This window comes from Hyperolius riggenbachi, chromosome 8 (assembly GCF_040937935.1).
Source record: "Hyperolius riggenbachi isolate aHypRig1 chromosome 8, aHypRig1.pri, whole genome shotgun sequence".
Lineage (NCBI taxonomy): Eukaryota > Metazoa > Chordata > Amphibia > Anura > Hyperoliidae > Hyperolius > Hyperolius riggenbachi.
In genome coordinates, this window is record NC_090653.1 from 21,325,472 (window position 1) to 21,337,588 (window position 12,117).

A 12,117-nucleotide genomic window follows, 5' to 3' on the forward strand; every position below is an offset into this window, starting at 1 on the left:
AGAGGAGATTAAACGTATTTATCCAGCATTTCATGACGCTGCGCTTTCTATTATTATCTGCAGAGTCCGCTGGGGACAATATAAAACTAGCGAGTACCAAAAATACATTTTCCGACTACAAAATGGTGCAACGTACAAAACAAAATCAATGTTTGTTCAATAACAATAGTTACAAAAAAAAAAACCTTGAAAAAAAAAAAAACCCTATAAAATATGTTGTATAAATTAAATATTTTATAATTCAAATTATCCTTTAAATGACAAGTGTCCATCTTCTGGCCGTAACTAAGATACGACCGCTCCAGGAATCAGCGCCAGTCCAGACAAGCGGCGTCATGGCAACTAGCTTTCTCCGCTTTTTGGGGGGATATTCACAGTAAAAAATTGTGTGACAATGTCTCGTTGCGGTTCGGAGCTGGCTTAATCCATCTTCCAGCCCAAAAATATTATTACTCCTTTGGCTCCTCCCCACTAGTGTTTTAAGATGAGAACTATATGTAAAAAAATTCTATAGGTATTTTAACCACTTGAGGACCCACCCTTTACCCCCCCTTAAGGACCAGCGCTGTTTTAGCTGATCTGTGCTGGGTGGGCTGTGCAGCCCCCAGCACAGATCAGGGTGCAGGCAGAGCGACCAGATCGCCCCCCTTTTTTCCCCACTAGGGGGATGATGTGCTGGGGGGGTCTGATCGCTCCTGCCTGCATGTGGCTGGCGGGGGCACCTCAAAGCCCCCCTCCGCGACGAAATTCCCCCCCTCCCTCTCATCCCTGTCCCCCCTGGCAATCTGGGCTGCACAGGACGCTATCCGTCCTGTGCAGCCAGTGACAGGCTGTCCCCTGTCCCATGGCGGCGATCCCCGGCCGCTGATTGGCCGGGGATCACCGATCTGCCTTACGGCGCTGCTGCGCAGCAGCACCGTACAATGTAAACAAAGCGGATTATTTCCGCTTGTGTTTACATTTAGCCTGCGAGCCGCGATCGGCGGCCCGCAGGCTATTCACGGAGCCCCCCGCCGTGAATTGACAGGAAGCAGCCGCTCGCGCGAGCGGCTGCTTCCTGATTAATTAGCCGGCAGCCGGCGACGCAGAACTGCGTCGCTGGTCCTGCAGCTGCCACTTTGCCGACGCGCGGTATGAGTGCGCGGTCGGCAAGTGGTTAAAGTGTACCTGAGCCGAAGCTCGGGTACAAAATTAGATAACTAAAGAGAGGGAAGCCTGTTGAGTCTTCCCTCGCTGCTCTGAAGTCCTCCATTGCTGAACGCGGCCTTCCCCAAAGATTAGCGACAAGGCATTGTCACTAATCACATCGGGGCCGCGCAGCTCCTCTCCCTGGATCCGCAAGAGCCCACCCGCACATGCCGTGTAAGTCGGAGCCCCGGGCTCTGTGCTACTGCGCATGCTTGGACGGGCTCGCACGGCCACGATCCAGGAAGACGAGGGGGGACCGCGCTCAGCAACGGAGAGCTTCAGACCAGCGAGGGAAGTCTACATAGGTTCCTGAGGCTTCCCTCTCTTCAGGGTTAGGTCCAACGTTGAACCTGAGCTTCGGTTTGGGTTCACTTTAAAGAGTACCTCCAGTAAAAACGACAGAGCCTGACTCAGGCCTGGTGCACACCAAAAACCGCTAGCAGATCCGCAAAATGCTAGCAGATTTTGAAACGCTTTTTGTTATTTTTCTGTAGCATTTCACCTAGCATTTTGCGGTTTTGTAAAGCGTTTTTGGTGTAGTAGATTTCATGTATTGTTACAGTAAAGCTGTTACTGAACAGCTTCTGTAACAAAAACGCCTGCAAAACCGCTCTGAACTGCCGTTTTTCAGAGCGGTTTGCGTTTTTTCCTATACTTAACATTGAGGCAGAAACGCATCCGAAATCCAAAAAATGCCTCACCCCGGGAGTATGCGTTTCTGCAAAACGCCTCCCGCTCTGGTGTGCACCACCCCATTGAGATACATTGACCAAGCGGATCCGCAGCCGCAAGCGGCTGCAGAAACGCTGAAAAAGCTGCTCGGTGTGCACCAGCCCTTAATGATGACGGATCGGGCAAGCTCAGGTTTTAGGTCTCGTTCACACTCGTAGACACAGATTGAAACGCACTGCGCATAATTTGACGCCATCTGCACTGCTGATCCCATTTACCGCAGTGAATAGGTCAGCATCGCGCTTTGCCGAAAAATGTTTGCAGCAGTGTGATAGCGCATTACATGTAGTCTGAACATCAGACAGTGCAGTCTACGCACTTCTGATATTCTTGCGTGCCGCATACTGTACGCATTGGCGTAAGATGCACAGCAATTTGTATGGTGTGAATGAAGGCTAGGTACTTACCTGATCCAACGTCATCCAGTCACAGGTGATGCTCCGCCCCCTTCCTTGGGAACTCCGTCACAGGCATGTTACCGGAGACAGACGAAGCTCTTCGGACACCTCTACCTGCGATGCCACAGCCCACCCTTAAGCTTGGCAGCCACTAATTAGGCCGCGACTGCAGAGTTGGGGGCGGGCCGCGGCAACGCAGATAAGTGTAGCCAGAGCCTCAGCAGAAAATTTAAGAAAAGCTTGCCACAGCTGCAATATCGAGGGGGCGGAGCCATCACCTGCCTGAAGTGATGACATCAGAACAGGTAAGTATTTAATGCTGACACCCTCCCCAATCTCATTAAGACAGAGCCTGTCATGACAGCCTTTTTTTTTACCGGAGGTACTCTTTAATTCAACTGAAAACAATGGCGGTCTACAGCTACTTGTAATACTCCAATGGCAAACAGGCTTCTTGTTGGCAGCCAACAGAAAACCTGTTGTGGAAATGCTACCAACTCCTCCCAAACCCTCTCCCCCACCCCATGCCACAGTTCCCCACTGCCTCCTATAGATGTATGGCTACGCCTCCATCCCATATGGCCACACCTCCATCCCAGAATGCAGACCCAAAAAGTCTGAACTAGAGAACACAGCAGTGGCCATGTGCCCACTGATGTTTGCAGGTAGATTAAGTCATTTATGAGATTTTTAAAAGTTAGTGGTTGCATGACACTATCGGCATGGAGTTGGTATGTTTTTCACTTTGTGTTAGTTTCCTTCAGGGACTTCAGTTTCCTCCCTCATTAATTAAAAAATATATATATTTTGATTGCTATCCCCCAAATTAACCATAGACTAAGGTATAGACATCAGATAATTACTATCAGAATATGATAGGCTATGATAGGGACTAGGTTATGAACGCCTCCAAAGCCCAGTCAATTACATGACTATGTACTCTATAAAGTGCTGCAGACAATGCCAGGGCCATATACATACCTAATAATTACAATATGATAGGACATTAGACTAGGTCTATGGTAGGGATTAGATTGTGAGCTCTCCTGAGGACAGTGACATGACTATGTACTCTATAAAGTGCTGCAGAAGTTGTCAGTGCTATATCAATACATATAATAATAATTAAATTATATATATAAAATACTTACAGAGGGGGTACCAAAGGAGTAACAATATTTTTGGCTGGACAGAAGCTTTACATTGAAAACACAACACAAAGTATCTATGCATTACCAAATGTTACTGGAGAAATGAAATTAGGTTCTGGCATTGCAATGGCATCTTGAGGTCCGGAGTCTGCACTTAAGGACAATCTGCCTCCTTTGGCCAGTCTGTCACACAGCAACGTGATATGTTTCTTCAGCTTTGATGCATCTTTTGGAATGCTTAGTTGGCTTGTGAGATTGAGAGCCTGTTCCTTAGAGCTCTTAGACAGACATGTCCTTAACAGATGAGACAGGGCTGCATCCACAACCTCTTCCCAACCCAGTTCTTGACCATCCTCTAAAAGAGGCAAAAATATGGCTTCCAAAATGCTCACCTGATCTTTGCTAAGTTTCTGCCACAGTCCAATCAGCAGAATAATTAGCCGTGTTGCGCTCTTCACGTTTGTGAATGCTCTGAACAGGCTATTCTGTAGTTCCTCAGCTACGTCAGCAATATTAATTACCTGTCTGTAGGTTCCATCCAGTAGGGTATCAAGATTTTGGAGAGGCGGAGGAGTCTTGTCTTTGAATCTTGTCAGCAGAAGTCTCTGGATTGCCCGAAACTGGACAGCGCGTTCAGACAATAGTTTCTCATACTTTTCTGTATTCATTCTCAGCTCAAAATGATGATCTATTAATTCAAAATATTCTTGCAGTGGAATGGGCCCAGAAAAAGAGCATTTGACGTCCTTAATTCCTTGTTTCTGGAAATGCTCCTCAAACCTCTGGATAAACTCTTTGGTAATAAGCCAGAGATCCTCAAACTGTTCGCTCTGCATTCTGTATCTCTCGGACGTTTTGGAGGCAAGAAGGGTGACTTTTTGACCAGCAAGCAACTTGAATCCTAAAACACTCACTTGGTCATCCTCCCCACGCTCTACGAAATCTGGGAACAAGTTGATGAGATTGACCGGAGGTTTATTAGTTTCGATAGTTAGCTTGTGGTTTGCTGCTTTGTATGGCTGTACAGGTAAACAAACAAGTCGTAATGGAAGGCGAAATTTACACTGTGCCACTCGAGGGACTCCTGATGGGGTGCAGTATGAGGCCACCACACTTCCTTCAAGGTCGTCCGGCGAACATTTCCCTTTCAGGAAAACCGAAACGCTTGCCGTTTTAGGTATCCCTGGTTCAACAGATTCAAAAATGAACTGATTCTGAGTAACTTCTAAAAAGGGTGGGACGCTAATGCTGAGAACAGTCTTTTGTACACGCAGTTTGCTTCGTAGGCTGAACTTTACTGTAACTGAAGGAACAGCTTCTGACTCCAAAGCCACATCAACAGCTTGAGACACAGCATCAAGGGCAGGAGACACCATTGCTGATACAGTCAAGTCATCGCCCTTTTCAATCTCTGGCAAAATATCTTGATTTTTGGAAGTCTCTTTAATTATTCTTTGGAGTTCTTTCATCTCAGCATCCAGCTCCTCATAGTTTACATCCCGGGATTCCACTTTAGGAGCCTGAAATAGAGAAGGGTCTGTCCCAAGGTAGGAGCACTGTAACTCACCACTGTCACTCAGGGTCACTATGATTCCTTTCATATCTTGGAAGTTGGCCACTTTCACCGCGACGGCCACGTGCGGTAGCTCCGTCGCCCACTTCAGGGTCACGTTCTGATACACAAGCAGCATGTTGTTATGGTTTCCCACCAAGAAGTTGATAGTACCTTCGTTCACTGTACCATATGGAAAGAAGCAGCTTGGGCTGTACTCCAGTTTTTTCATGAAGGAGATCTGTCCATTCTCCTTGAGGCAGAAAAAGTTTCTTTCACCAAGGACAAATATAGAGACAGCGGTGTGATTAAACGAGACGATGCTGATATCCAACACCTGCTCGCCAATGTTCAGAATCCAGTCTGCTGCCAGTTTCTTCCCAGAGCCTATTTTTTGGTGTTTTGTGTCGTTTTTGGCGTTCGCATCTGTGGCCACAGCAAGCGCCTGGTATTTGTAACATTCCACCTGTCGACAAGAAGAAACGGTGATGAAGGTGTCCGTTCTGGGGTTGTACCTCAGGGGACCAGGCAAGAGGAACCCTGGTAGATATCGTCCGAAGGCGTAGCTCTCCTGTTCGAAGAACATCAGCATCCCATCGATTGACTGAATGCAGATCAGATCCCGGCCCTTCACGCCTCCGAACGACCCATGGGCCATGTTGCAAGCTGTCCTCTGGAGATTATGCTCATACATCAGCTTCATCTGGTACTGGTTGCCATGGTCCACGTTCCCCAACGTGCTAGAGACGGCGTAGACGCACAGCTTCCTCGGATGCAATACGGCCAAGTGGAAAAGTTCTGTCGCCGACACGAATCGCCCCACCTCGACTTGGAGGATTGGGTCGCTCAGCTGGACCTCAAGAAGCAGATCTTCGGCCCGGACGTCTTTGGCCTTCCAAGGCTGGGGGGAGAAGATGCGGAGGTAGCCACCATAGCTGCCCACGATGATCTTGTCCTGGCCGGAACCACTGTTGTCCACATCGGCCACCGACAGACTCCCCTGGTCAAACTGGTCATTGTCCCCCAGGGTGAGGGACCACCAGTCCCGGGCTTTGAACAGAGACATGGGTGCTGGGCTTTCGTGTGCTTCCCCTACCTATAATCAGCCAGAAGGTCAGTCCCAGCTGCTGCTGACTCCTCTCTGCTCACAGATCCTGATTATCCTCCTCTGTTGCCTAGGCAACAGGAACAAGCTGGAGGCCGGGCATCGCAGGGAGCTCTGGGAAATGTAGTCCCGGGAGGATAGGCGGCCCCGCTAGCGTGCAGACAGGCAATGCAGTCAGTGGTGGCGGCTCGGCTCCCCAGCGTGTGCAATATACGGAGCGGCGGTGGTTATCGAGCCCGCCCGCACCGCTCTCCTCTACCGCAGCAGCAGCACAGCCCGGGGGGCGTGTCCAGTACGGCGCGGCCGCTCTGTCCTCTCATTCATGGCAAGATACGCAGCCCCGCCTCTCTCGCAGAAACCACATGCTCAGCTGAGGGGAGGGGCGTCTGTTAACTCTTCCCTGGCCCTGAGTGTGATATGAATTGTTAACCCTTCCCTTGCCCTGCGTGTGTGTGATATAGAATGTTAACCCTTCCCTGGCCGTGTGTGTGTGATATAGAATGTTAACCCTACCCTGGCCCTGTGTGTGTGTGATATGGAATGTTAACCCTTCCCTGGCCCTGTGTGTGTGTGATATGGAATGTTAACCCTTCCCTGGCCCTGTGTGTGTGATATAGAATGTTAACCCTTCCCTGGCCCTGTGTGTGTGATATAGAATGTTAACCCTTCCGTGGCCCTGTGTGTGATATAGAATGTTAACCCTTCCCTGGCCCTGTGTGTAATATGGAATGTTAACCCTTCCCTGGCCCTGTGTGTGTGTGATATGGAAGGTTAACCCTTCCCTCGCCCTGTGTGTGTGTGATATAGAATGTTAACCCTTCCCTGGCCCTGTGTGTGTGTGATATAGAATGTTAACCCTTCCCTGGCCCTGTGAATGTGTGGGTGATATGGAATGTTAACCTTTCCGTGAGTGTGTGTGTGTGTGTGTGTGTGTGTGTGTGTGTGTGTGTGTGTGTGTGTGTGTGTGTGTGTGTGTGTGTGTGTGTGTGTGTGTGTGTGTGTGTGTGTGTGTGTGTGTGTGTGTGTGTGTGTGTGTGTGTGTGTGTGTGTGTGTGTGTGTGTGTGTGTGTGTGTGTGTGTGTGTGTGTGTGTGTGTGTGTTATAGAATGTTAACCCTTCCCTGGCCCTGCGAGTGTGTGATAGAATGTATACCCTTCCCTGGCCCTGTGTGTGTGTGATATAGAATGTTAACCCTTCCCTGGCCCTGTGTGTGTGTGATATAGAATGTTAACCCTTCCCTGGCCCTGTGTGTGTGTGTGTGTGTGTGATATAGAATGTTAACCCTTCCCTGGCCCTGTGTGTGTGTGATATAGAATGTTAACCCTTCCCTGGCCCTGTGTGTGTGTGTGTGTGTGTGATATAGAATGTTAACCCTTCCCTGGCCCTGTGTGTGTGTGATATAGAATGTTAACCCTTCCCTGTCCCTGTGTGTGTGTGTGATATAGAATGTTAACCCTTCCCTGGCCCTGTGTGTGTTATATAGAATGTTAACCCTTCCCTGGCCCTGTGTGTGTGTGTGATATAGAATGTTAACCCTTCCCTGGCCCTGTGTATGTGTGATATAGAATGTTAACCCTTCCCTGGCCCTGTGTGTGTGTGATATAGAATGTTAACCCTTCCCTGGCCCTGTGAGTGTGTGATATAGACTGTTAACCCTTCCCTGGCCCAGTGTGTGTGTGATATAGAATGTTAACCCTTCCCTGGCCCAGTGTGTGTGTGATATAGAATGTTAACCCTTCCCTGGCCCTGTGTGTGTGTGTGTGTGTGTGTGTGTGTGTGATATAGAATGTTATCCCTTCCCTGGCCCTGTGTGTGTGTGATATAGAATGTTAACCCTTCATTGGTCCTGCGTGTGTGATAGAATGTTAACCCTTCCCTGGCCCTGTGAGTGTGATATAGAGTGTTAACCCTTCCCTGGCCCTGTGTGTGTGTGATATAGAATGTTAACCCTTCCCTGGCCCTGTGTGTGTGATATAGAATGTTAACCCTTCCCTGGCCCTGTGTGTGTGATATAGAATGTTAACCCTTCCGTGGCCCTGTGTGTGTGTGTGATATAGAATGTTAACCCTTCCCTGGCCCTGTGTGTAATATGGAATGTTAACCCTTCCCTGGCCCTGTGTGTGTGTGATATGGAAGGTTAACCCTTCCCTCGCCCTGTGTGTGTGTGATATAGAATGTTAACCCTTCCCTGGCCCTGTGTGTGTGTGTGATATAGAATGTTAACCCTTCCCTGGCCCTGTGAATGTGTGGGTGATATGGAATGTTAACCTTTCCCTGGGTGTGTGTGTGTGTGTGTGTGTGTGTGTGTGTGTGTGTGTGTGTGTGTGTGTGTGTGTGTGTGTGTGTGTGTGTGTGTGTGTGTGTGTGTGTGAGATATAGAATGTTAACCCTTCCCTGGCCCTGCGAGTGTGTGATAGAGTGTAAACCCTTCCCTGGCCCTGTGTGTGTGTGATATAGAATGTTAACCCTTCCCTGGCCCTGTGTGTGTGTGATATAGAATGTTAACCCTTCCCTGGCCCTGTGTGTGTGTGTGTGTGTGTGTGATATAGAATGTTAACCCTTCCCTGGCCCTGTGTGTGTGTGATATAGAATGTTAACCCTTCCCTGGCCCTGTGTGTGTGTGTGTGTGATATAGAATGTTAACCCTTCCCTGGCCCTGTGTGTGTGTGATATAGAATGTTAACCCTTCCCTGGCCCTGTGTGTGTGTGTGATATAGAATGTTAACCCTTCCCTGGCCCTGTGTGTGTTATATAGAATGTTAACCCTTCCCTGGCCCTGTGTGTGTGTGTGATATAGAATGTTAACCCTTCCCTGGCCCTGTGTGTGTGTGATATAGAATGTTAACCCTTCCCTGGCCCTGTGTGTGTGTGATATAGAATGTTAACCCTTCCCTGGCCCTGTGAGTGTGTGATATAGACTGTTAACCCTTCCCTGGCCCAGTGTGTGTGTGATATAGAATGTTAACCCTTCCCTGGCCCAGTGTGTGTGTGATATAGAATGTTAACCCTTCCCTGGCCCTGTGTGTGTGTGTGTGTGTGATATAGAATGTTATCCCTTCCCTGGCCCTGTGTGTGATATAGAATGTTAACCCTTCATTGGTCCTGCGTGTGTGATAGAATGTTAACCCTTCCCTGGCCCTGTGAGTGTGATATAGAGTGTTAACCCTTCCCTGGCCCTGTGTGTGTGTGATATAGAATGTTAACCCTTCCCTGGCCCTGTGTGTGTATGTTATAGAATGTTAACCCTTCATTGGTCCTGCGTGTGTGATGACAGCCGACTTCTCCAGGTAGTTCTGTGCCTGCGCACTACATTCCACACCACATGCGAGTGATTGACAGTCGGGCAGGCACAGTAGAGGACGGCCTGGCGAGGTCGGCCCCTGCACCATCTTTTGGGGGCAGCTCGGATTTTCCCTTTAAATGACAAGAGCCGCAGCCCTTCTGTGTGAACCAACCCTTAATGGCCCTGTGTGCATGATAGAATATCTGTTAACCATTCACTAGCCTTGTGTACATAATAGATAGTATTAGACAAACATGTAGATACAGTAGATAGCTAAGTGTGTGTGTTGTGTGTGGTGTGTGTGTGCGAGCGCATGGTGTGTGTGTGTGTGTGCGAGCGCATGATGTGTGTGTGTGTGGTGTGTGTACACATGGTGTGTGTGTGTTGTGTGTGTGGTGTGTGTGTGTGCGAGCGCATGGTGTGTGTGTGGTGTGTTGTGTGTGTGCGAGCGCATGGTGTGTGTGTTGTGGTGTGTGTGTGCGTGCGCATCGTGTGTGTGTGTATGTATTACGCATACAGTTAGTGCATGTCTGTATTATGTGTGTTGTGCATGTCTATGCAGTGTGTGGGTTCTGTGTGTAGGAAAGGTTCACATTAGGTCTGCTGCCAGACGGCATCCCAGAGCAGACAACTAATAGACTTGCAGGAAGGACTCCATTCTTTCCTTGGGGCAGGTATAGACCAGGACACTCATGCCCGGGTAGCAGATGTGCTGCCATAGAGTGGGAATTGTTTGGAATGGTGATTTAGTGTTTAAATTGTGTGAGATGTGAATTACATGGATATTGTTAGAGCACGGTGCTGGTGTAACCTGAGCCCTCCCTGTACTGTGTAGAGATGGTGCCTTCCTGTGTGTCTATCTTGTATATGCAGGAGGCGTTGTCACAGCACACGTCAGGCAGGAGGAGTTGTCACAGCACAAGTCCTGTCCGTACACGTCACACCTTATATACAAACCAGGAGGCTGAGGCTTCCGGGTCAGCCAATAGCTCAGCGGTTACTTCTTGGAATTCCTAATAGAAAGTTTGTTTCTGTTAATCCTTCGGAGTTCGAAGCCCGCGGGCGCCATCTGACCTTTTTCTGAAAACCCCCAACACTATACTGAATATGGGTTATAAGATTTATCTAAAAATCTTTGAAACATGAGGAATCAATCTGCTGCATACTGTGGGTTTGAATGATGGAATGTTGTACACATGCAAAGGATCATTTTATGCAAAAAAAAACCCCAAGACATGCTTTTCTAGTTCATTTATTTTCTTTCTTCTTCTCACAAGCACTGAAATATCTGACGATCTTTTAGGCCTCGTTCACATTAGACGCGTTGCCGTCCGTATTTCGACAACGTGTGCGGAGACAGACACGCACAGACATTAGAAGTGCATAGACTGCACTGTCTGATGTTCACATTACATGCATTGCGTAGCAGTGTGATGCGCAACGCACTGCTGCACGCATTTTCTGGGGCAAAAAGCGTGGCTGACCCATTCACTTCAGTGCAGATGGCGTGCGATCGTACGTGTTGCGTTCCGAACACATGGCCATCTGCGTGTCATGATGTGAACGAGGCCTTACACACCTCGAGGAAAGGATGATTATCGTCCCCTGATCACGCCCCGTCACACCCCTAGTCACGCATACCATAAAGATTTCATAAGAAAAATATGTTTTATAATTCAAACCACACTGGTCCTTTCTATCACGGTTCATTTTCCTTCATATAAACATTTTAAAATTAGTAATATATCAATGTAAAGGAGGGGAATAAAGTTTAGAGTCAATCAAAATATGTTTTTTAGTAGAGAAATATATATATTTACATAGAAAGAGGGACAAAGTCCTGAAAGAGGGACAAATGAGGAGGAAAGAGGGACAGGGCTCCCAAAGAGGAACTGTCCCTCCGAAAGAGGGACAGTTGGGGGCTATGATAATTTATTTTTATCAGTTAGCCGTTAAAAGGTTAGAATCATGGAGTGTGGCTTGCTCATGGCACGCTGAAGATGCTACTGCTCTGAGCTCCCACTCCACTGGCAGCCAGACCCGATTATTAGCCATCACCAGAGACACATACCCATCCACATGGCGAACAAAAACAGTGTTGGACTGGGAGCCGGGAGAGCTGAGGAAATCCACTTGCTGGCCAAGCTGCAGTAATCAGGTGTTGCTGCTCACAGTGAAGACTTGTTGCAGGTTTCTATTGAGAGTGATAACACAGGGTTACTGCTGCTTGGCCAGCAGGTGGATTTCCTCAGTGTTTCCACCTCCCAGTCTGACGCTGAACAAAAAGAAAGATAAGGATGCCAAGACGCCAGCCAAAGATCTCCCAGTGACTAAAGACCACATCAAACGCCCTTGACCCGCGCGGCCAGCACTTTGGACATACCGAAGATAGCAGCGGAACTCGAGACTCATAGTAGGGCCGCATCCCCTCCTGCTCCCACCCTGCAAAGCTTACCTAGAAATTGCTCCTCTCCTGCTCGGTCGGACAGTGCTGACTCTTTCATCGAGGTGGACATACATGATTGCATTCGCACACTCCCCACTAAAGACGACTTGGAACATTATGTGAGCCGCATAGAGGAGAAGTATCGGAGGGAGCTAGAAGGGGTGAAACAGGAGATCCGACACATAGGTAATGGTGGAAAAGTCCGAAAAAAATATAGAGAAAATAGAAAGTACTTTGCTAATGCAACAAGCCACTATTGATA

At 48.4% G+C, this 12,117-nt stretch overlaps 1 protein-coding gene across 1 annotated transcript; it reads right to left on the minus strand.

Moving 5' to 3' along the window:
* Positions 1 to 212: 212 nt before the first annotated feature.
* BBS9 (Bardet-Biedl syndrome 9) lies at positions 213 to 6,420 on the minus strand. The gene has a single exon (XM_068250049.1). It carries the CDS (start codon positions 6,085 to 6,087, stop codon positions 3,544 to 3,546), a length of 2,544 nt encoding a protein of 847 aa, XP_068106150.1. The 5' UTR covers positions 6,088 to 6,420; the 3' UTR covers positions 213 to 3,543.
* Positions 6,421 to 12,117: the final 5,697 nt, after the last annotated feature.